Below are 23,917 nucleotides of genomic sequence, written 5' to 3'. Positions count from 1 at the left end.
TGTTTTTATCTTTATTAAAAAACTGAACTGCATCTCATACAAACAATCTCTGTTTTCTTCATCAACAAGTTATTTTATGATAATATTAAATGTTCTAATATGAAATAACATTTTTATGTATGTGCATACACACACAAAAAAACCATTTGAAACATTTTATTGAAAAACACAAATGATAAACAATTCATAAAAACAATGGTTTTCTTCTTAAAACTTCATAAAAACTTTCCTTTTTTGTAATGTCACTGATGGAATTTAAACACAAATCTATTTACCCCCAAAACCATTTTCTATTAAAACTGTTGAAGTGTGACGGAGCGGAACAGAATCCACTTGAACCTGCTGGACAAAATGTTCGATTTGTCATAAAATACACTCGGAATGATTCCCTTTTTGTTTACATTCAAATTTAATGTTTCATTATTGATTCTAGGAGAAAAAACACGGAAAGTGAGCTGATAAGTGCTGCTGGTTGACAAAGTGCAGAGGATGAATTCACAGTGAAACAGTTTTCATGAAGGCCTTTAAAAAGATCCCAGGTTTCAAGAAGATGCAGGACAGTTTAGAATGAAACGGGTTGAGAAAACAGTCTGGACTGAGTCTGCAGACGTGGAGGCTTCTAGACAAATTTGACTCTATGGAAGCTCACCGACGGCCAGGTTTGAGCAGATTTCAGACTTCAGAAGAGACAAAATCTGTGTTTAGGAATGGAGAAGAACACGAAAGATCCTCAACTTCAGCGGCAGAAAAGGCTGATTGACATCAACGGGAAACAGAAAAGCTTTGGTAAAATGAATGAACGAAAAATACAGGCTCAAAAACACAAAGGTTTCAAAAACATTTTGCATAAGAGTAACTTTTAATGTGGAACGTGTTCACAGGTGGAGGAAAAGTTGTCTGTTGACCTCAGATCTTCAGAGAAGAATTCATGTTTTCATTTTTTCGCACAAACATCTATAAATTGTGCCCAAAACCTGTTTTTTGCTTTGGATAAAAGCTGCGGCACAAATAAAAACCTGCTTTTTGGGGATTTCTTTGGTCGCAACAGAGACATACATGACAAAATATTTGCCATTAGAAAACTATGTTTATCTGAATGACTTCCTTATCCATTTAATGCAAAATAAAAGGGTTTGTCTTTCCAAATGATAATGTAATTTCAATCTAATAAAAGGTTCCCCGTCCTGCTCCTCTGCAGATTTGAAAAGCACGACAGTCTCTCCCTGTGAAATGATTCAAAGTCTAATTAAAGTTCATCTCTTTTAGAAGCAGTGAGCCGGGCTTTGATCTGCGCTCCAGAGAAAGCAGCTCTGTGATTGGCTGAGGCCGCTGCCGGTCCCAACCCTCCAGCAGCCACGAGGCTGGAGGACGTTCAGGGTGGTGGCACCTCCATGGTCGTCCTGGATCTGGTGATCCTACAGGAGGGCTGCAGGACACAAATGAATAAACGCAACAGTTGAAAAATAGAGAGGATTCTCGCGATCCTTTTTATAGTTAGTTCAATTTTAACATAAATTGCCTTTAAATTCGTTACTTTTGGCTTAATTAGGCTACTTTTTATCAAAACCAAACAGCATGATGTGGCTCGCCATTGTTCTTGTTGTCCCCCTCTTTTCCCCCTCACTCTGCCCCTGCCTCCCTGGTCAGAGTTGCACGTAACAAATTCTTGAAGAAAAAAAAACTTCTTTCTGAATGACGGCTTTTCTGTTGGTTTGATCTCCATAGCAACAGTTTTATTCTTTTGAACGTGGCAAACAGGTCGATGTTATTTGGTCCATCTTTAACTTACATTTTCTGTCATCTGGGTGGTTCTGCAGCTCCATCAAAGACATTAAAAAGCTCACTGTTTTTCTTTGCATGTTGAGTGTGGAACTCCCATTTGCAGAAGCAGGGATTAACTGACAACAGCTTTTATGGGTTGGAGAATCCCTGCAGTAATTCGATTACAATCCCATCTGCTTCCAGCTTTTTCCTTTGACTTCAAACATTTCTCTGGATTCTTTAGTTGTTTATGAACTAAAACCAAATGTGTGTTTTTTCCCAACAAATATGATCTAAAATTCCATTTCTGGAAGAAGAAGAAAAAATCCATAACACCTTTATTTATTTATTTAGTCAAAACTAAATTAGTTTTGTCCCAAAAGAAGATGTCAGGTAAACTTTGCAGGCGTCACTTTTTATCTCACACCTTTTATCAGATAGTCTAGATTTAAAATATCACAAGAAACACAGAAAGACAAAGTCACTGCATGAAGTCTTTGGAAAAATCCTTCGCATGACATATGAATAGTAAACGACCCTCCTCACAAAAAAAAGAGAAACCATCCGAAAATGAATGGGGCCGAAATCTCTTATGGGGGCCAAAAAAAGACTATTTCAGAATCCACTTACGAAACCAATTCACATGTGTCAGGAGTATTTAGGAAGTTTTGAAAGTATTATGGGATGTGCTCCACAGGACCTACAGCAGCAAATTTGTGGCAAATTGTGAAATTTGCTGATTTTCACGTATTTCCCACAATATGAGAAAAACCTTTTGTTCAAGAGTCTGTGTGTGTGTGTGTGTGTGTGTGTGTGTGTGTGTTTGGGGGGGTTGCCGGCACTGTTTATCTTGTCATCTTGTTTTTAAATTTTATTGTATTTTATGCGACAGACTGGCGACCTGTCCAGGTTGTCCCCTGCCTTCGCCCACAAGTGGCCGGGATAGGCTCCGGCAGCCCCGTGACCCCGAAAGGGAAAAACTGTTAAGAAAATGAATGAATGAATGAATGAATGAATGTGTTTTATGCACAGCACTTTGAGTGACATATGTTGTTGTAAAAGTGCTATATAAATAAAAGTTGATTTGATTTGAAGAGATATTCACAAAACTTCACACACACCACCAGGATAAGTCTACAACCACAACTACAGTTTTGTTGACTTCTGACCTTGAGAAGAGGCAGCCATCTTTAATTTAAAAAAAAAATCACCTTTAATACCTTCTACAAATGTAAACTTGTCCTAAAGATTTGCTGCACTGGAGGCAAAGAGGGTGAAGTGTCTTGCCCAAGGGCACAACAATGGTTGGCTGGGGGGAGCGGGTATTGAACCGCCGACCCTTCGATCATTAGACAACCTGCTCAACTGCCTGAGCCACTGCCGCCCAGTTATGCATCATTGAGAAACTATTTTGGGAAAAATGTTGGTTTTAGCAGTTGTGGATGTTGTTCAGTGTTAGCGTGCTAAGCTAAAAGGGCCGTTCATCTTTTGCTCGCACAATATTGTGAAAAATTAACTTGAACTAACAGCTTGAGCCAACATGAATCGTTAGCTCAAGCTGAGCAAAACAATGTAACATACGATAGGAACGCATTTGGAATGTGGGTGTGGTTATCAAAAAACTCTCTGTTGCCAAGGAAATCCCAAAATTTACTTTCTCGGATTTTTCTAAAAATGACATTGACCCGTTCGTCACCCCCAGGCGACCAAAATATAAAATGGTTGCTACGGAGATAGAACCAACAGAGAAGCCGCTATTAGGAAAAAGTGTGGTATCTTTTAAATGAATTTGTTACGTGCAGCTTTAACCAGGTTGGGAGGGGAGAGTGAGGGGCGATAATACGATTCAATATTTTACTTTTGGAGTTTTCCAGCTTTACTTATTTCTGCTTTTAGCACAAAAAAGCTCATCTGAACGGAAACTTCCTGAGGATCTAACATCTGAAGTGACTCCGGCTCGGTTGCGCAACTGAAAGTGAGAGCTGTTTGGATTCCTCCAGCTTCACAGAAAACTACTCCAAGGACATCAAGACATTTTCCAACAAGGTCAAGGAAGTCACTTTAAGTGGAATTCCTCTGTAAATCTTCTCCTACTTGACCTCGGCTGCGGGGCCACCCCGGTCCTCTACCCAAGTGCGGCGGAGCGATCGAACGGTGGGGCCCAGAATGACCATTAATCTCCGGGAGCTAAGGATGCTGGTTAAATATGAGGCGCATTACGCTCATCTGTGTTTTTCATTACACATGTTGCACAACTTTAAATTGTGCTGAAGAAGAAAAAAAGCAGCTACATGAAAAGAATCCACAGATGGTCGTTGAAATGGACGGTGTTGTTTGTCTTACTTCAGTAAAGTAAACGAAAAGTGTCTGCTGAATGCAAAGCTTTATTTATAATATTTTTATGACCCTAAATGAACCTTTTATGCACTTTACGCTGTCTCATTTATTTTGGGTGTTGGCGCCCCGACAGTTTAAGAAAAGATTTGTCTGCTGTTTGCTGTTTGCAAAAATGTTAACATCAGTTTGGGGGAAACATTTCATACAAATGTGATTAAAGATTGTAGATTTAGCAATAAATTCTCTCTTTTGGCACGAAGAGGAAGTTTTTTTCCCCTTCTTTAGCCGCTAAATCACTGATTGAAAAAAAGGTTGCAGTTTCATGATGATCCAGTTTCTGCTTTTTACCTGTGTCACTGTATTGTATTTTTTTTTTAAAGTACACTGTTTCTCTAACCAGCTTGAATTTGAATGTGTTGTTGTTTTTTTTGTTTTTTTTTACAATATATTAAGAATTGTAAAGCTGTGGTGGATGGGTTTCAAACTACAGACCTGCTGGTTTTTCAGAAATCCCGCTTTATCAAGCTTTATTTAACAAGATAACTGATTGGTTCTAGTCGGTCTGAATCATCGTTTTTATGGCAACCACTATCGCCAATCATAAAATTAGCTTATTGGAAGCTTGAAAGCAGGTTGTGGGTTTGGAACTTTGGACGTGGGGGGGGGGCAGCAGGCTCCGCCTACTTTTAATTGAGGCATCTGATAGATTTCTCTATTGAAGTCTATGGGATTTCGGCTTCTTGGAGCCAGTGGGTACTTCCTGTTTGGAACGCCAGGGGGGAGGAGTCACTCAGTCAATGCAGTCAATTGGTACAGCCTTTAAATACACCAAACAGGCCACTGAGCAGGCGACATCAACACAAGTTTATTGGATTTGTCTAACATTTATTTGCTTTTCTTCTGTTAGCTGCAATTATTTTGTTCGTATTGTTTGGGATGTTTTGTGTTTCCTCTTGTCTGTAGTCTTTGTTGAATGTTACTAGTTTTCCCTGTGTTTGTTCAGTGGTCTAATCAGTCACTATATACATAAATATTATTGTTGAAAAAAACATTATTTTGTAAGATATCTGTGACTTTAAACATAAAACTGTCATTTATTTTTCCATCACACCTTTCCAAAATGAATCAGGGAGCTAAAACTCAAAACTCCAACCCTAATTTTACAGCCCAATGCAGAAAATATTCCCCTTAAAGGTTGTATTTGCACAGGTGTGCAGAGTTTGATTCCTCCCCATCTGTCAATCCTACAGGAAGCTGTTTCTACAAACCCTTCCAGTCCTCCAGATCTGAACTTGACCTCAGCGTTTCTGCAAACTGCCATCTTTCAATCGCATCACAAGCCGGGAGAAAGACTCCCTGAGCACCACGTTCCCCTTTGGAAAAGGTTTTCCACCGCTTTAGAGCCGCTCTTATTTTCACAGACATCCAAGCATCTGGCCGTGTCCATAGAACTGCCATTCGTGATTAATAAATAAGGCTGAATATTTGTTTTAAACTTTAAATGAGACGCAGTGAAGATCCTCTTTATTTCTTCTGAAGACAATGAATACGTTTTTTTTTTAATGTTCTTGTGGCTTTTTACTGATCATAAAAGAGCATTTCTAAGTATTTCTTTATTCAGCTACTGCCACTCTGCAGAAACTATGTCCTAGAAAACGTCCTTTTTTATGCTGGCTAAAAACGTCATAATCATAGTTAATAAAAACACTGAAAATGCTTTAAAATAAATCAAAGGTGATCGTAGTGGGACTTGAAGTTATCAGAACGCTAAGACTGCATTACAGTTTGCAAAGTGTGATTTATTTAAAAGATTCTGCTTGGCTTGCATGACTGGAATAAATTATATTGATGGTCATTAATGTTTCACTTTACCTGTATTCTTGTGTTTCCCCATAGATGGTGCACTACTACAAATAAATTGACCTTTGCTTAGATGCAGAAAGTTACTCTGCATTTGTGTGGCGTTGCGAAATTTGTTTTTTTTGTCTGACGCTCATGTGTATTTTCCGTCATTTTTCCGATCATTCCAAAACCGTCTGGACCCAGCATGTCTCTAAGTTTTCATTTTCCCCGAGGGAGGTCGACACATTGATGCAATTGGCACCAAAATAAGACCAAAAGCCATAGTTTTTCTGTCTTAAATCCATTTTCAATCAAAATCAAAGCACGGTTTTGTCCAGATTCTACGTTATTTCCTTCTCTAATGAGGTGGATTACCAAAACACTCCACACATCTGCTCCTAGCCTGGGACTTTTGTTAATTTTTAGAACCCTTGCGAGTCACACACTTTTTCTTTTGCCTTCTTTTTTGTTAGAATATTTTTTTTATATGGATTTAATAAAAGCACATTAGAATTCTCAATTAAGCATACAGTTGTATTATCTCCATTTATGTTGTTTTATCTCACAGGTTTTTATCTCACATTTTAGTATCTTTAGCACGTTTTTCTAAAGAAATCTGCAGGAATCTTAAACAAAAAACCTATGTGGGGAATACTGAGCATTTTCAGGTCTCATCTTCATCAATAGGTAGATGGGTGGACTCCTTTTCCTCACTCAGAATGAGGAGGTTTCATCTCTTAAAACAGAGGTTTTGGGTTAATCTGCTCTTTGAGGAGTTTTTGCTGGTGTGCTTTTAATTCACCAATATTTCAGTGATAAGGGACCCTCCCGTCAGATTACTCCGTCCTTGAAGACCTGATATGAGATTCCTCCCAGAAACTGAGATGATTTAAACATGCAATTGTGTGTTCCTCCTCAAGTTTGAGTAATGCAAACAAAACAATCCTTCAACAGGTGCTTGGAAACCCACCTGACCCTCCACAGTAAGGATCCAGGTTTCTCGCTGCATTTTTGAATCCTCAACAAAGCGTGATGATGGTGTGACGTTGTAATGGTCTTAACAAGCGTCTGCTTCTTACCTGAAGCGTGCGTTTGTGTGTCAGCCAACAGTTTGTGTCACAGCTGCCGTGAGTTCAGGACCACCGAGACCACCGGAGTCCAGAGCAGCAGCCGGAGGTCCTGCAGACGAACAGACGAACATGTTGGAGCAAACAAACGCGTCATTCACATGTTCTGCATGAAAATGAGGATCATGTTCTTACAACTGATGCTTGTTTTTCATGCTGAGTGTCGCCACCTGCTGGCAGGTTGAATATTTGACTGCAGGATGTCTGTTTTTGATAGTACAGTAACCAATTTTCTCTGTGTTACAGCTCTAAAGTATGTTTTTACTTAAATCTACAAAGACATCTATTTCTGTTTTATATTTCATCTGGTGCCATTGGCAGTGGAACCTGCAGGGTTCAAACTGAAGAATGCATCTTCATGGAAAAATCTAACTTTCCCTCCAACATTCAAAAAATTGGAAAACAGTTTTGTGTTTTTTTTGTCTGTGAGTCACAGTCTAACCTGGAGACCCTTTTGGTTCTTGTTTGAGTTCTGTTTACCTCTGAGACGTTTCTGAAGAGCAGACTGCTCAGAGCGAGAGGAAACCACAAACCACACGTCAACAGTTGCACAGCTGATATTTTGGTCCTGGGTGTGCAGGGTTACAATCATTTTAGCTTCTTCTGAAGCGATGCGGTTTTGTTTGTTGTAGTTTTCCTTCTTTTCTTGTTTGTGTTGTCTATCTGCGGACCCCTGAATGTCTTCAGGCCCGACAGAGGTGAGGCGGGCCGTGTTTGTTGGTGCTGGCAGGGATCCGACCCGATTCAGGAAACAGATGGAGTCTGGGAGGTAACAGAACCCACCTGCCAGATCTTTTATCGATTCCTTCAGACAGATAGCCGCTTTGATCCGAGACGTGGGTGGGTTTTTTTTTGGGGGGGGGGTTTGTAACCAAAATTAAAGATTGCAGAGGAGGTGTGAAGGGCTCGACTGGAGATCAACGTCAAAGGTCTAGTTATTGTAAACCTACTGACGATGGCTAAAAGTGATACTCTTCTATAAAAATCGTTTAAAAAGCCCCAAATGATCATTTTTTTGAAACACTTTAACTTGGATTCTTATTTAGGTCATTTTATCCTGAAAATGTAAAAATTTCATGAATGATGTTTTCATTGGAGGAGCATCTGAGAGCTCAGGAGGCTTGGACATGACGGAAAATACTTCTTTGAAAAAATGTGAAGTGTCATTTAAAAATGTTGGATTTTGCTTTGAAAAGTAAAATATCGGGTTTCACAGTCTCCTTTCCTTTGCATTTTATCTTGTCCCCATTTGGATGAAGACATTTTGATCTCATTTCAAAGCCTTCCCAGTGGTCTTTTAATTATAAATATGTCAATTTTAGGCACAATTTTTAAAACTTGTATTTTGATTTCTAATGAACTGCTGCCGCTCTGCAGAAACTGTCTTAGAAAACGACACAGGTTTTTGATTTTGGCTAAAAGCGCCATAATCTTAAATCAAAATCCACTGGAGATTCTTCAAAAATACATCAGAGGATGATTAGAGTGGGACTTTACATTCTAAATGTATTTAACAAGCAGGTAAATTAAATAACTGCCTTAAGTTTTGGTTTCAGTTTTTTCCTGCTGGTTTGTTATATTTTTCTAACAACACGTTTTTTGCTGGCTTCAGATGAAACATATATATTTCAAATAAACCCAAAAGAAATAACAAAACATTCTTGGTCGTCAGATTTTTTGGCCTCCAGCCCCATTGAGCAAACACCAATTTCTTGACTAGAAATACAAATAAACCAGAAGGATAATTAAACAAATAATACATGTTGTTATTTATTTACTGCATGGATATTTACTTTATAGTTCGTTATCCGTTGTGGATTCATATTCTGCTGCTGTGGCTGATCATTTCCTGTAGTTCCTCACATTGGTGTCTTATAATCTTTATGGATTTAAGGGAGTTTGTTTGTTTGTTTGTTTGCAGCTCCTCCAAGGCTTCTATATGTTTCAAACAGTCTGGATTTATGGTTCTGTTCCTTTTTAGCCATTCTGCCACAATCCTGTTTCAAATCTGGTCTAAATGTGGCACCTTCAAGGTTTATTCTAAGGATTCTACTGAAATAAAAAGGCAATTGAACTGGTATGTTGAGCTTACCTTAACTGGCTAACATGGTTTGATGCAGTTCTTCTTACCAGAGAAACAGGAAGTGATGCTGAGTTGTGAGGTCTGACACTGTTCTTCTCTGTTGTCGTAACCTCCTGCTCCTCCTTCTGTCCTAAAGTTCTGCTATCCTCCTCCTCCTCCTCTTCCTCTTGGGGGTTTATGAACTGCTGTTGGAAATTCTCCAGGTCTTCATTGCTGCTGTTACCTGAAATCAGGTAAAAGGTCAAATTTGATCAATTTTATTTAAACAACCCAAAAAAAAAAGGTCTAACCCTTAACCTTTAAGGAAAACCTTCTGGTCACTAAAACGCATTTTTCCAAGAAAATAAAGTTAGTAAATGTTTATTTATATAGCACCTATCTCAGATAAAAATCACAAAGTGCTTCAGAATCAGAATCAGCTTTATTGGCCAAGTCCAGTGCATGTACTAGGAATTTGGCTTCGGTGTCTTGTGCTCTTGTGCAAACTAGAAAGATATGAAAAAAAGTTTAAAGGAGTAAGACAAGAGAGGATAAATAATAAAAAAAAAAGTAATATGAGGTAGATATAGGAATATTTAAACATAAATAAATAAAAAATGCAACAGTAGTTCTGGTGTGACAGTTTCTGTGGTTTTGTTCAGTGTTCTCTGGTGGTCTGGAGTCCATTGGAGTGACAGCTCGGGGGAAGAAGCTGTCCTTGTGGCGAGTGGTTTTGGTGCGCATTGTCCTAAAGCGCCTCCCTGACGGGAGAAGTTAATAGTGGAAGATAAAAGTAAAAATGTAAAATTACAACCATTCATCATAGACTTATCCCAGACAAATAAAGTAAAATGCAGTAAAAGCTAAGTAAAAGACTAAACTAGATTACTGGTAACTAAAAGCTCTTCTTGACCTGACTTTTAAAAAACTCAGTGGAGTCAATCTGCGGTGATAACAAAGGGAGGACGTTCCAAAGATGAGGAGCGACAGCTTGAAAGGCAAGATTTCCTCTGAATTTATGCAGATTTTTGGAATTTGTAAACATTTTTGGTGTGAAAATCAAAGGTTTTTGGTTTGATTTTCAAGAATTACGATCGTTTTGATATTCAAAATCTATTCAAATAAGATTAGTTTTCTATAATTTCAATTTCAATTTCAATTTATTTGTTTAGAGGATAAGCCCCTTGAGATGTGTCATCTCGTTTTCAAGGGGGTCCTATAAAAAGACAGAATTTGTTTTAAACATGGGTCTTTTTACTTTATCAAGATCCCGTTTTCATAGCGGGTTTTGGTTCTTCTTGTTTTCCTCTCTTGATTTGCAGGGGGTTTAGATGCTCTTTGAATTTCAGTCCTTATTTCTGCATCATCTCAGATCACCATCATTGATCTCACCTGAATGCAGACTCTTGGGATAAATTCCAACATTTCTGGATTAACTTGTGATTTTCAGCTTTAGACTCACCCTTCACTTAGTTTAGTGCATTTCTTGAAATGTAAACATGTTTAAAAACTCATGTTTAAGCCAAAACTGCTTTAAATTGTTCTTGATTTATCAGCCAGCTGTGCAAAAAAATTGAAATCTGTGAACGTAATCGATGACCGATTCGATCCAAAACCTGAATCGGACATTTTTCTCTCGTAACATGATGTATGTATGTTTGTGCACTTAGGATTGCAGGTAAAAATAATTGTTCTTTCCTGCAGTAACTTGCAGTTTGTCATGTTCTAGTTCAGAACTGGAGGAAAATCACTGATCCACAGCCTCACATTAAACCGTTTGCAGGGCTGAAGTCTGATGGTGTTGCTGGGAGCATCGGCACAGTTGGACTCACTGTAGAAGCTGTACTCGAAGGTGGCGTTGTAGTCGTATTCTGGGAACGCCGTGTGGTCGCTGAGCTCCTCGTTGTGATTCTCCGTCAGGCAAACTGAAAAACAAACACAATGAAGTCACATTTCTATCTGCAAGAAAAGAAAACGTGTTTGTCAGCTTCAAGAAAAACAACCGTATAGAGAAAAATGGTTGTGATTACAGTTTACAACAAAAAACACTCACATTTAAAACAGTTTTGGGGAATTATACGTCAGTAGTAGAAAAACGTTGGTATAAGCTGAAGAAGTTGTTTTAAGTTCGATTTAGGTATTTATGATGACCACAAAATTAAGGAATATGTTCAGAAAGCTCCAAACACGGCGGAAACTGTCTGGATCCAGCCTCGTTGTTAGCGTGTGTGTTGGTACAGCATCATCTCTCTGGATGTGTGTTTGGGAAGGGCGGCGCCATCTGTCATGGGGTCAGAGTTTAAGAGGCCGTCCCTGGACGGACCGCCGCTCCTTCACTGGGCCACACGTACAAAAACAAAGAGGAATCAGCCTCTCATCAATGGTTTTAGTCTGTAGTTGGAGGAAGCCTGAGGAGAAAGGAGGAACCTCCTTGATGTCAGGGTCGGGGGTCAGCAACACCCTAAAAAATAACAATCACTCTTTGTTCTGACTGCGATCCTGGAATCTGAGTGACGAGTCACAAAAAGATGTTTTTAAAAAAAGGGGTTGGACAGCCATGGAAAGGAAATATTAAGCTGATAATCAGGGTCCCCCACCTTCGCCTAAAAGGGGATAGGCTCCAGCAACCATGTGACCCACAGGAGATTTTTTTATCTATTTAAAAAAGAAAAAATGTATACAACCTTTTAAAACATCCATGCTGAGCTTTCCAAAGTTTCACATCAATAACAGAGAAAGTGGTCCTCACAACTAAAAGAAAAAAGTACTGGACCTAAAACTGAACCTTGTTGTGGGTCTCCACATTCAATTTCCGTGGGTTTCATTGACTGGTGGCCATTGACTGTATATGAGAGCTGGACTGAGTGAGTGTGACATCACCTATACTAATGGTTTACGTTCAGCTCCAACCAAATTAAATTAATTCAGTCGCCTTTTTCGGGGGTTTTTTGCGATACAGATGTTGGCACCAGACGTCGTCAGAAAGCAGCGATTGGTAAAAATTTTTTATGGCAACCACTCTCGCCCCACCGACAAGTCCACACCCCTACCAATTGAAAGCGGGCTACAAGAAATCTGTCAATCAAATGTTTTGAACGTTGGATGTGGGGGCCAGCAGGCTCCACCCACTTTTATTAAGGTATCTTACTTTAACAGATTTAAAGTACATATTTAAAAATTCCAATCACTGTCAGGTTCTGAAGCTAACGCCTGCAGGAAGAAATAACTTCAAATAAGACGATCCAGAATTAGTTTTTGTTTTATCTCACCTAGCTTAGTTAGATTTTGTGTTCTTCTGTTTAATTTTCTGGCGTTCTGTTTCGACGATCACAGCTTTAAATGAATAACCGCACAGCTGTTTCTGGTAATTGATCCCTCTGTATTTTCTTCTTCATGGTTTCAGTTCCTTGCTCTTGATGTTTGGCTTTAGCTCAGTTAATTTGTTTTTATATTTATCTCAGCTGTTTCTGCTTTTTATTAACATCTTATTTTCTCCACTGTTGTTTTCTGCTTCCAAAAGCCTGATGGGTGAAGACTGGTAAAGATTCAGGTGGGTTGTAAACTTCTGCTGCAGTTCAGGACAGTGTGGGAATCTAGTGGTCCTTATTGAATGCTCATAAAAATACTGAAGAGCCTTCCCATGATTCTCCTCGCCTCTAAACGCGTGAAAACATGTTTGTTTTGTGGGTGTAGTTTAGGTTGTGTGTTTTTTGGCCCTGATGTCTTTCACCTCCTTCATCAATAAGGTGTTGCTTCATTGTCTTTGGAGGTTTGTTGAAATTATAAATCAAAATGCAGTTGGGCGAACTCGCAAAAGGAGAAAAGGGAAGAAAAACCTTTTTCTTAAATTAAGCTTGAATAGAACGTGTTGTAATCCATTTTTTACAGCATTGTAAAGGTTTTTCTGCTATGAAAAAAGCAAAAAAGGCATAAAAAAAGAAATCTAAACCAAAAATTTACCTTATGATGAAAATCACTTTAATTAGCAGCAGATCAAAAATCTGATAAAGTATTGACTGAAAACAATAACTTTATGAAATAAAATTAGAGCTGCGCGCGGCGTTGTATGGCCCACATGTGCTATCCACCCTACATGCCCCTCACTTTCTCTCTATGGCACTGGTCAGAAGACAAATTAATTAAAAAAAAATCTTTATTTTCAAAATGGTGTCTTTTCTGTTGGTTTTATCTTCATAGCAACCATTTTGTTTCTTAGGCGCCTGGGGATGACGAACATGTCTGTCATTTTTAGAAGCATCGGCATCGAAGTAAATTTTTGGATGTGCTTGGCAACAGAGGTTTTTTGTTAACCACGCCCACATTTCTAATATGTTCATATCGTTTCGTTCAGCTTGTACGATTGATTCATATTTCAGATTTTCACAATATTTCGTTGGACGCTAATTTTTATAACCATAATTTTTCCCAAGTAGCTTCCCAATGATGATCCAGAGGTTATGAGGCGATAGATCGAAATTTGTAGAAGGCACAAAAGGTCAAAGGTCAACAAAACCTTGTTGTAGACCTAACCTTGTGGCAGGTGTGCTATATTTCGTGAATATTGCCCTGACACAAGCTTTTTTTTCCCATAATGTGGAAAAAAAAAAGAAATAAATTCACACTTTTCCATAAAATAGCCACCAAGTGGTAGGTCCTTTGGCCATCCCACAATAATTTGGATTCAGTTTTGTTAGTGGATTCTAACATTTAATTCATTTACTTTTTTGGTAGTTTCGGCTGTAGTGATGTCATCATTTTGGGCCCAAAATTTATTTTCACCAGGTACAAATTTTCCAACATGTGGCGGATTTGAAATTTGAAACAGAGGAAAATTGACAAAACGATCCGGTCCTTGCGGTCCAGGACGGCTGCGGACGTAAAAACCCGAACGCAGATACAGAAAAGCCAACAAACTGCACTGAACATAAATGTTGTGAAAGTCTTTTGCTGAGTCTGAGGGAGAATTTTCTCAGTGTCGAGGTTCACGAAAAATAGTTGAGACGCATAATTTCATCCTGGTGTACACAGTAATAAACACGTCTGCAGAAGGGACCTGACAGCTGTTTACTCTGTGGCTCGTCTGTCATTTTTTTAGTGCAGAGATATTTTAAACAATGGTAAAAATGATGAAAAGGATTGTTACTGGACTGTAACTAAAGGGTAAAAGATATGATTGTTTTGTAGGATTTGAGGTTCAACTCCCAGAGAAGTGTGCAACAGCAGATAGACTTTAGAGCAGCCCCCCCCTTAGAGATGCTCCGAGTGCCGACCAGCAAGTGATGAGAAAAACCGTCAGAGACAGCGGGATGCGATGGGAAAGCTGCTCCCTCAGGAGCCCCCCTCCATCCATCAGCTGGATGACACTCCCACCTCCACCAGTGCTCCTCTGGGAAACCGTTCCTCGTCTTTTCACATCATCACTCTGATCCGCCAAACCTTTTTGAGGCTGACACATCTGCAGAGAAGCTGTTAGTTTCCACATGCACTAACACAAACAGCAGAAAAATTATTTATGCCGGTGTTTGTGCTGCAGGGATGTGAGCCTCGGCTGCAGGCGATGCCTCCAAATGGTCATAAATCGAGGAGGATGTCGTTCTCCTTGCTGCTCTGACAGTCTGCTTGGTTCAAAAGCCGCCGTACCAAGAGGCTGGACGACGATGAATGTTAACAGGAGCTCTTCCTTCTCTGTAAGCCTTCGTCTTTAGTCGTTGGTTGGTTCCCACACACTTTTGACATCAATGTTTTCTCTGAAGTTTATGGAGAGATATTGTTTTTAGATGTATCTGTTTGGCTCACTGTCACCATAACTTATGTGCTTTTTACTCTAAAATATAATAAGATGAGCAAACATTACAATTTATGTGGAAAAGTCCTAACGCCGAAAAGCTGGAAATTCCATCGACTCTCCGGTCAAAGATGTTGATAATCTGTTCAATCTGATTTGATGTGTTTCAGTTCATCTTAAAACTGTTAGTCTTGGTTCAGTGAACAGCTCAGGTAGGACTAAATGACGATTAATGACCTTTTTTTTCTTTTTTTCTTCTGATAGCAAATTCCACAAAGGGGCATTTTGATTCACAAGCTGGATCCTATTTACACCAATACAAAGAGGTACAACTAATAATTAATAATGACTAATAATTACAAACTTTCTTTACCTCAATGGTTAGATGTTACTCTTTTGAGTTTTTTTTCTTCTTTTGAACCTTTATTTATCATATTTATCATATTTTTCCAGAGTTGTGATATTTGTTCATAATTTCGCTGGGGGTGCGACTTATATGCAATTTAAAATAAATAAATAGCAACAACCACTAGAGGGTACTGTAGGTGTTTGTATCAGGATTTGCTACTGACAGCAACACAGAAGAAAAAGCGCTACTCGGTCTTATGTCTGGCTTAGTGGAATGGCAGCACAGACGATGAAGAATTCAAAAGATTTCGTGATTTCCTTATTAATGTTTTCTTGATGCTATGGTTATCTGAATAATAGTTTATAAGTTGTGTTTCATGAAGCTAAATACGGTTACCGCAGTGACGCGTGCGGATAATCAGTCTCCCATTGTCTGTAATTCCATTATTTGGATTTACCTTTCAAGATGAAATGTTCGTTCTTTTTTTGTCCTTCATTTTTTTTTTTAAAGTTCTCCCACAAGTCAGACTTATATAAGATTTATTTTCTTATTTATTATGTATTTTTTGGCTGCTGCAACTTATTCTCCGGAGCCACTGATGCTGTGTGAATATCTGGCAGGGGCGGAGCTACAGGGATCAAAGGCCCCCCCCCACCAGCGAAATGCACACACAATTTTTAAGGTCAATATCTGTGTCATTATTGACAAAGATTAGGAAACCGTCAATAAAAGCTTCTTTAAGTGTTGTATAAATAATGAAAGCAATATTTTTATAGGTTATAATTTGGTGCCAGTGTGAGGCAGAGGAGCCACCATCATTATGGGAATAGGTGAAAGGGGGCGGTGACCGCTTTGAGCTTTAAAGAAAGACAGAAAAGGGCTACATAGAGATATATAATTTACATTGTAACTAATTGACACGGGCTAATTTGTTACCATGGGAATAAAATGGACCGAGGCAGTATGACGCCACCAATAGAAAATGACTTACTTCTGGTTTTAACTGAATGAAGTAAATTCAGTCGCCATTTCTTTTTTTTGGGATACGGACGTCGCCATATTGGAGCCAGAGGACATCAGTAAGCTGTGATTGGTCCGTGTCGATCTGAGTCATCAATTTTGTGGCAACCACTCTCACCAATCAGGAGTGAACTTGTTGGAAGACCACACCCCTATCACATGGAGGCGGATACTTCCTGTTTTGGAACTCGAGGGGTGAAGGGTCACTCAGTCCAGTCCTCATAACGCTCTGACACACACCCCAACCTTAAAGACTTTAATATTATTCAATGGGACAATGGAGCGCTGCAGGTGGCCTGAATTCATTTTAAAGCAAAACACGCATCCACATTGAAGAGGAGGAAATGGGAGTTTTGGGGGATGGTGGGTAATAATTGTCAAAAAGGAAGTGCATCATCTCTGACCGCCTGTCAATCACATCTCTTCATCTAAGCAGAGAAAAGGAAAACCAGCTGCAAAACAGAACTGCTGTCAATCAACACTTGTGGGTGGAGCTTAGGTGCATCCTTTTTAAAACGATGGTAATGAAGAGGAAGATGAAGAATAAAGGGAATGATGGAAGATTAAAATATGGGAAATTAAATAGGAGGGGGGGCAGAACACACAAGCAAAGGAAGAGAAGCTGTTGAGAAAAAAAAAGAAAAGGGTTGAGACTGAAAGAAAACTGGATTAAAAAGAAGGAAAGAGACAGACAGGAGGATGAGGAAATAAATTCAGTGGGGGTCAGCAACAATGTGGGGGTGTTTGCTGGCAAAGTCAAATGATCCAGAGTGGAACTTTACAAAAACCAGCTGTTCAGCACACAAACTGAAACACATGTGGAGCAAATAAAGCAAATAAAAGCCGAATTAAAAAGAAATCTGCGTCAGTTCTGCACCGAAACAGCCGTTCACGTGCGTCCCAAACCTCTTTGTTCCAACAGAGATCGATGGGAAAACTGTGAAGATGCAGCCAAACTCCTTAAAAGCAACATCCAAAAAGCCAAACATCATTGTGTTTTTGGCTCATTTGGATTGTCAGCAGAACAAACATGCGGTTTGCATTAAAACACAAGGGCCGTTTCTCAGACACAAAGTCTGACTGAACGTGTGTTTGGATGTTCTTCATCTGCTGGAAACAGGAAAACTAAAACCGACTTCAATCTGAGCTGCTGGAGGTCAACAAAGTAGATCTCCCAGCCGGCTAATTAAACCTGAGATCCTCTGCAGAAACTGGAAGCCTGCGCCACTTTAAAAACATTTGTAACATGTGAAAATGTAAAGATTCACACAAAGACACTTTAAATTACAAAATAAAAGCAGCTAAAGTGAACGTGTGAAGTCTTTTAACCTGACAGAAGACATGAGAAGCACCCTCAAAACCTGAGAAAAGACTTGAGGAGTCGTCTTCGTTCACATGTGGTTTGGAGTTTACTTCCACATTGATGTGTTGCACATGTAAAACGTCTGGGTCAAGCAGTAGCGACCTTCGAGTCTCTTTATGGCAACAAACAACTCAGTTCTGTTGTAGATGCAGTGGCAGGGACTTTGCAGAAGTGAAGGTCTGAGCATGTGGATCTATGACTATTTTAATTTGATAGGCGGTTCTATTAATATTCACTAATCGGAGCCGGATCTCTCGAGGCTAGAAAGAACACGGGCCGTTGATGGTTTGGGGTCATGCCACTTTACAGTTGAACTGTAAGATGATCTCCCCAGAGCAGGAAGTCAAACAGCTGCAAGCGCAAGCAGTTGAAGGACTCACCAGCAGTCAGCAGGATGAGCAGCAGCAGCAGAGGTCTGAGGAGAGGCAGAGGCCGGAGGGTGGACATCCTTGGCATGGACGGACGGACGGACGGACAGACGGACGGGGGACAAAGACGGAGACAAAAGAAAAGAGAGGTGTGATGGTCTGAGCGCCTGAGCTCTGAATGAACACACAGGGAGGAAAAGGGGAGGGCAAAAGAGTGTAGAAGGGGGAGGAGGAGAGGGACGGCGAAGCCTGTGTCTGTGTGCAGAATGGGGGGGGGGGGTGCTCTGGTTTTCCTGCCAAGTTTGTTCCCTGTTTGCCAAACATGAAGACAGACATGCAGAGCCACAGTGAGGCTCCAGCCCCGGTAAAAATAGCGTCCTGGTTGTAAACCTTTGCAGTTTTGGGGCTTTTATTTTGACTTTCTTTGTTTGCACGCTGCAGGCTGGTTTCACTCAGGTTTCACCGTGTTTCCCAATCCCATAATTGCTGTGACTCCATGAGTCATGTCAGCGTGCACCATCCACCTCCACCGTACCCGTTCAGACAAAAGACGAGAAGCAGAGGCGCAAGTCAGGGAATTAAGTGTTTTTCAAGTAATGTCAATCTACAGTTTGGGATTTTTTTGGATAAAATAACAATGGAATGTCTTCATTTAACCCTTGAACCATTGACGTGTTCTCCCTACCATGACAAAGGTGGATAAAGGTGAAGAGGATTTCATGTAATCCATGGACACCAGTGAAGATCACAAATCAATGAAGAAAAAAGGTTCAGAGCACTGTCTAGTGGGTCTAGATGACCCAACTCCCAATGTGAAAGTGGCTAGGATAGCACAAGGGTTACAGCTGCAGCACTTCTTCTTTCCAGGTATTCCTGCCATAATTGTGCACAATTCTTGATTTGCAACCAAACCGTGTGTTACACCATGGAACTGTATCGCGATGAAACTGAATTGTTGCGTTCCAGCATGTCCAAAGTGTCAAACACATTCTGCTAAATGAAATTTTAAATTTTTTTTTTTTATCATTGTTGTTTGCTTATTTGAATTTTTGTTGTAGTTGTTTTGTGATACACAACCTAAATATCTAACCAAAGCAAAACCATGACCCACAAATTAAGGGGTGGAACCAAAAAGTAAGGGAAACTAATCACAACATCCCTGAAAAGTACATATTTGTGCAGCATCAGACCTAAATTAACATTATTTGCACTGATAGGGCTTCGTTAGCTTTCCCTTAACAGACTTGTATTTTGAATGAACTTCCAGCTGTCTCGTGGTTTCGTCAAACCTCTCTAACTTGTTCAGTGTGCCGTACAGCAGCCTCCATATGACAGTTCCTGAATGGACCCACATGCGTTCACATGATTGCTGATTGGAGCCAGAGCAGATAAGAACTACTGCAGTGCTGAAAGCTCCGGACCTCTTTCCCCCCCCGGACTCCAAAGAGACGTGAAGAAGGATGGAGTTTGACAGCGTGTTCTGTGTGTGGGCGTCTGCTCTGTTTTACTTCAGCCACAGCTCATCCAAGACATCCCAGGAAGGAAGACCATCCTTTTTTTTTTTAAAAACGAGAAGGAGCGGAGTGACTCCTGGAGAAAAACAGACGGGCTGGTTCTTCAGGAGCGTCTGACGTCCTGACAGTCCAAACAAGGACCCTCAGACAAAACAGAACCCGGGTAAAGATCCTCGGCCGTGAAGGTGCCGGTTGGTTTTTCCAAACAAAGTTGGTGTAGAGCGACCCTTTTACTCATGTGTATGCACTGATTTTTACTCCAAACAATCGGCAGAGTTTGAAAGTTCTTGGAGAGGAGTTCTTTCTCCCAGGTGAGTGAGGGCACAGCTTCCCACCAGAGCGGTCGGTTCCCATCTGTCCTGGATCCTTGCTGGGAGTAAACACTAAAGTGTTTCTGTCCAGACATGTTGGTGGCTAATAAAGAGGCTGAGTAAGGGATGAAATGTATAGAAAACCTTAAACATTTAAGGGTTTATTGACATTTGTAGAAAAAAAAAAAAGTTTTTTCCCCCCTTGTTTCTTAAAATTCTTTTTTTTTTTCTTATGTCATTTTAGAAATTCCAAAAAAAAAATTGAAATCTCAAGCACTCCATTGTGGTACCCCTGCTGGTTAAGTGGTTGATCCACCCCCCTCACTCTCCCCCTTTGCCCCTGGCACCCTGGTCAGATGTGATAAATTAATTTGACAAAAAAAAACACTTTCTTATATAGTCATCTGGACCCCACAAGGGCAAGAGGGACCTTACGGCAGCCATACTGGTTTGAAAATGCTGCCTGTTGTTGGTAGAGAACCAGTTCCAGCATGGAAGCTGCTGGTTCCACGCCTTGAATCCACAGGAGAACATTCCCACTCTGGCCTGAGATGACTAAGAGGATTTGAGGCGAAGGAGAGCAGGTGCTTTCCTGCATCACCAATGGCTCATAGAAACATTTTTAACCTGCATTTGTGCGACACACAATGGCTGCTTCAATGGGGTTCTTCCTGAGTCGCATTTATTCCCCCCGTGGTTTCCTACTTCTCCATTTTTGGGTTTTTTAGTGCAGTAGGAGTAGGCTGCTGAACCTCCCACATGCAGCACTGCAGAACCGAAGGGGTTAAACTGCAAAAGTGTTTAAGAGGAATGTTAGTGACTTGTTGAAAATGATCCTAATTACTTCCACAAGGTGGTTTTCTTTTATCTCTGTTGTTTTCTGCCTGTTTTTTTTTCTGTTTCCCTTCTCCAAACATGTCGGAAACAGTCGAATGCCAGCATTTGAAGTATTTTTATTTCTTTTTCTGTGTGCAGCTGTCAGTCAGTGATTAATGTTGATGATCGGGCTTCTGGTTCTGGCTTGAATCCAGGCTGAACCGATGCACAAAAGGCCGCAGAACGTCGGCTAATCAGATCTCGGAGGTGAATTCTAGCGTCTCATTCATGAGGTGTTTTTTGTTCTAGCTTTCCTGTCCCGTCTTGCCCCCATTTAGCACAAAGCATTGTCTTTTATTTGGCAGGAAAAGCTGCCGCGGGACTCAAACAAAACATGATATATCTGCAGCTCAGGTTTCAGCGTTTGCGGGTCGGGTTCTGCGTAAAAACCAGGGGAAACTCGAGGCTTAAGGCGGGCGGCATCCAGGTGGTGCTGGAGGACGTAGAACTTGTAAAACTCTGCAGTCCTTTTTCTTCAAAGAGCAATAAAAAAAGAGCCGTTTGTTTTCTCACCAGCTGGATGGGGAACAATGGACTCTGGAGGCAGTTCTCAGGGAAATCCTCTGCAGGGTGACTTCACCGGCTTTGACCACAAATGGACATCTGAACGCTGGATCTGAGGAGAATCCCACCAGAATTTGCTGTTCTCATCCTGTTTCATGCTGCAGATGAGACATACAATGACGGTGAGACCTGTCAGCACCCCCCCACCCCCCCAGGGGAGTCTGAAATATGTCACTAACTACTGATAAATGTCTGCATTGACTATTAGAAAAAACAACAACATCCAAACTGTTTTCCTCAAAATGTGGTCCTTTATTTTCTGTTACGGCAACAAGACCCATCCTGCCTGCAGCGGTCCAAAGTGTGTGATCTCCCCCAAACAGAAGAACAGCCAGAAATGTCAATAAAACTGCAGTAGACGGTTTCTGCTCGTCTTCTGCTTCGTGGAGGCCAAGAAAAACTCAGCTTGTTCTCTTGTAAACATCTTAAACATGAGGGGGTGTAGCTTGAGTGAACTTTCGCTGAGGTTGGGGGGAGTTTGAAAGCAGCTTTTGTTTGAGAAAAGCCTTTAATTCTAGAAAAAAAAAAGGGAAACATCATGGGAGCCGTGATGCCACTTGAGGGTTTGTTTTTCTGCTTCAGGGCTTTGAGTTTCAGAAAAAACCCCGGAATAATGACATGAACTCTGCGACCGGCGTGGTGCTGGGTTCATTCTGCAATTGTTTGGAAACTGTTGGTTTATCTTCATAGCAACCATTTTATTTTTTAGTCACCAGGGGGTGAGGAACGGGTCGATGTAGTTTTTAGAAGAATCGTCAAAAGTAGATTTTTGGTAACCACGCCCGCATTCCTTAACGCCGTTCAAAATCTGCAAACTTTATTTCCAACATTTTTGCTAAGGAGCTTCCCGATGTTGCTCTAGGTCTTAGGATGCGATAGATCGAAATTTGTATGAAATGCTAAAGGTGATATTCTTATTTTTTTTATTCAAGATGGCAAACATGACCCAGAGGTCAAAGGTCAACAAACTCTGGTTGTGGTTGAAGACCTAATCTGATGGCGTCTGTGTGAAATTTTGGGAAGATCTCTCAAACAAAACATTTATTTTTCCATGGGGTGCGAAAATATGAAAAGTGCCAAATTTTACACAACTTAGCTCCCAAGCAGTAGGTCCTGTGGCCATCCCATAATATTTCTTAAACTTCCTGTGGCGTTCATCTCTTGTTGGCATTTTTTTTAAACCAAAATGTAATACGTGAATCCTTGGCTTAAGATGAACATAACAATATAACATACGATATGAACATATTAGGAAGGTGGGCGTGGTTAACAAATAACCTCCGTTGCAGAGGAAATCCCAAAATTTACTTTTGCAAATTCTTCTAAAAATTACATTGACCTGTTCGTCAACTTCAAGCAACCAAAACATAACATGGTTGCTATGGAGACAAACCAACAGAAAAGATGCCAAAAAGGCTGACAGGGGCAAAGGGGGAGAGTGAGGGGCGTGTACCAGCTGCTCCGCCAGTGAGGGCGAAGATAAAAGGGCGTGGCGAGGATGGCGCTGGGTAGCTTCATACGTACAATGGCGCTTACGGTTTTAATTGTCTGCGGTTGTGTCCAAATTCCTTCACTACTCTCTTTATAGCGCGTTTGCCATTTTGTAGGGCTGTCCGAATGTACAATTCCAAAATCGAGTGCCCTAGAAATTTTCCAGAAGTCTCTGTGAAAATACAGTGTGCATCGATGCTCACTAGATTGGCGAATAAAGACCACAATGCATTGCTTCCTGTGCACTATGCAGTGAGTAAGGAAGGAATTGTGACACAGCCAATGAGATTTTCACTTCGTGAAATCGATGATGTCATAGTCGCCGTTTAAAAAATAAAAAAGTAGTGAGCATGGTGTCCGAATTACTTTAAAAATCCAGGGCACTAGATAGTCCCGCACTCTGTTTTTTAGTAGTTAGGGAGTAGCTGGAAAATCGGATGCAGCCTTAGTAACTCTAACGCAACATCCTGGTCTCTTTAACCAGACTTTAATTTGAAAAAAACCCAACACATTTAATTGGGTCAGATTGATAATCTGTTGGGTTAAAACAACCCTGTGTTTGGCCCAACACCAGGGTTATAGCATCTCCCAAATTGGGATATTTTTAACCCAGCATTTTTTTTAGTGTGTAGAACATTTATTATTCATGTATGCATTGATTCCTTCACTTTTATACTCCGCTGTATGGCTAAAAAGAATGAGCTAAACCTGAAGAAGAGGAGTTTATATGTTGTTCTAACAGAGTGGGAGTTTCAAACTGTGAGAACACGACTGCTTTCATTTAAATCACTTCTCCCAGAAAGACTGTAACTGTCAGGAGACCAGAAACCAGTGAGAAAGTCGAATCTGAGAAAACCAGTTTGTCCACTTTGCAAAAACAAATCTGTTCAGACTGTAATCTGCAGCGGGAGCTGGATTAAATCAGATTAAAAGACAACTGACACACTTCTGCTTAGTCACACTGCTTAAAGGTTTTTTCCCCAAATGAACCAGCAAGTGGTGTGAGGAGAAGCAGCTCAGAGATCCTCTGAGGAGAACAGATACCTCAGTTTTGAGGGTTTTCTTCCTCTTTTCAGATTAAAATCTATAAACAGAACGTGTAATCTGACTCAAACCACATCTTGTTATTTTAGATTTTTACTAAAGC

General features: G+C 40.4%; 1 protein-coding gene and 1 long non-coding RNA gene across 4 annotated transcripts in view; one reads left to right on the top strand and one right to left on the bottom strand.

Annotated features, from left to right (window-relative positions):
* LOC101171422 lies at positions 1–18,204 on the bottom strand. Of its 2 annotated transcripts, XM_004073742.4 has the most exons (5): positions 18,027–18,204; positions 10,962–11,054; positions 9,198–9,373; positions 7,020–7,119; positions 1–1,426 (listed from the first exon to the last, which is right to left on the bottom strand). In XM_004073742.4, exons 1-4 carry the CDS (start codon positions 18,100–18,102, stop codon positions 7,057–7,059), a joined length of 408 nt encoding a protein of 135 aa, XP_004073790.1. In that variant the 5' UTR covers positions 18,103–18,204; the 3' UTR covers positions 1–1,426; positions 7,020–7,056. The 2 variants fall into 2 exon arrangements, with proteins under 2 accessions (XP_004073790.1, XP_020562636.1); XM_020706977.1 differs by lacking the exon at positions 1–1,426 and having other exon boundaries at positions 9,160–9,373; positions 18,027–18,130.
* LOC105355032 overlaps positions 18,062–23,917 on the top strand; it is a 7,503-nt gene continuing 1,647 nt past the window's right edge. Inside the window, exons 1-2 of one of the 2 annotated variants that reach the window (XR_909541.2) lie at positions 18,062–18,163; positions 21,232–21,401. This is a non-coding gene — a long non-coding RNA (uncharacterized LOC105355032). Of the gene's footprint in view, positions 18,164–19,056; positions 19,692–21,231; positions 21,402–23,917 lie in introns of those variants that run through there. The other variant, XR_002291115.2, reaches the window with a different exon arrangement.

The sequence above is a fragment of the Oryzias latipes genome, chromosome 11 (assembly GCF_002234675.1).
Source record: "Oryzias latipes chromosome 11, ASM223467v1".
Classification (NCBI taxonomy): Eukaryota; Metazoa; Chordata; class Actinopteri; order Beloniformes; family Adrianichthyidae; genus Oryzias; species Oryzias latipes.
This window is presented reverse-complemented; position numbering and strand designations above follow the sequence as displayed.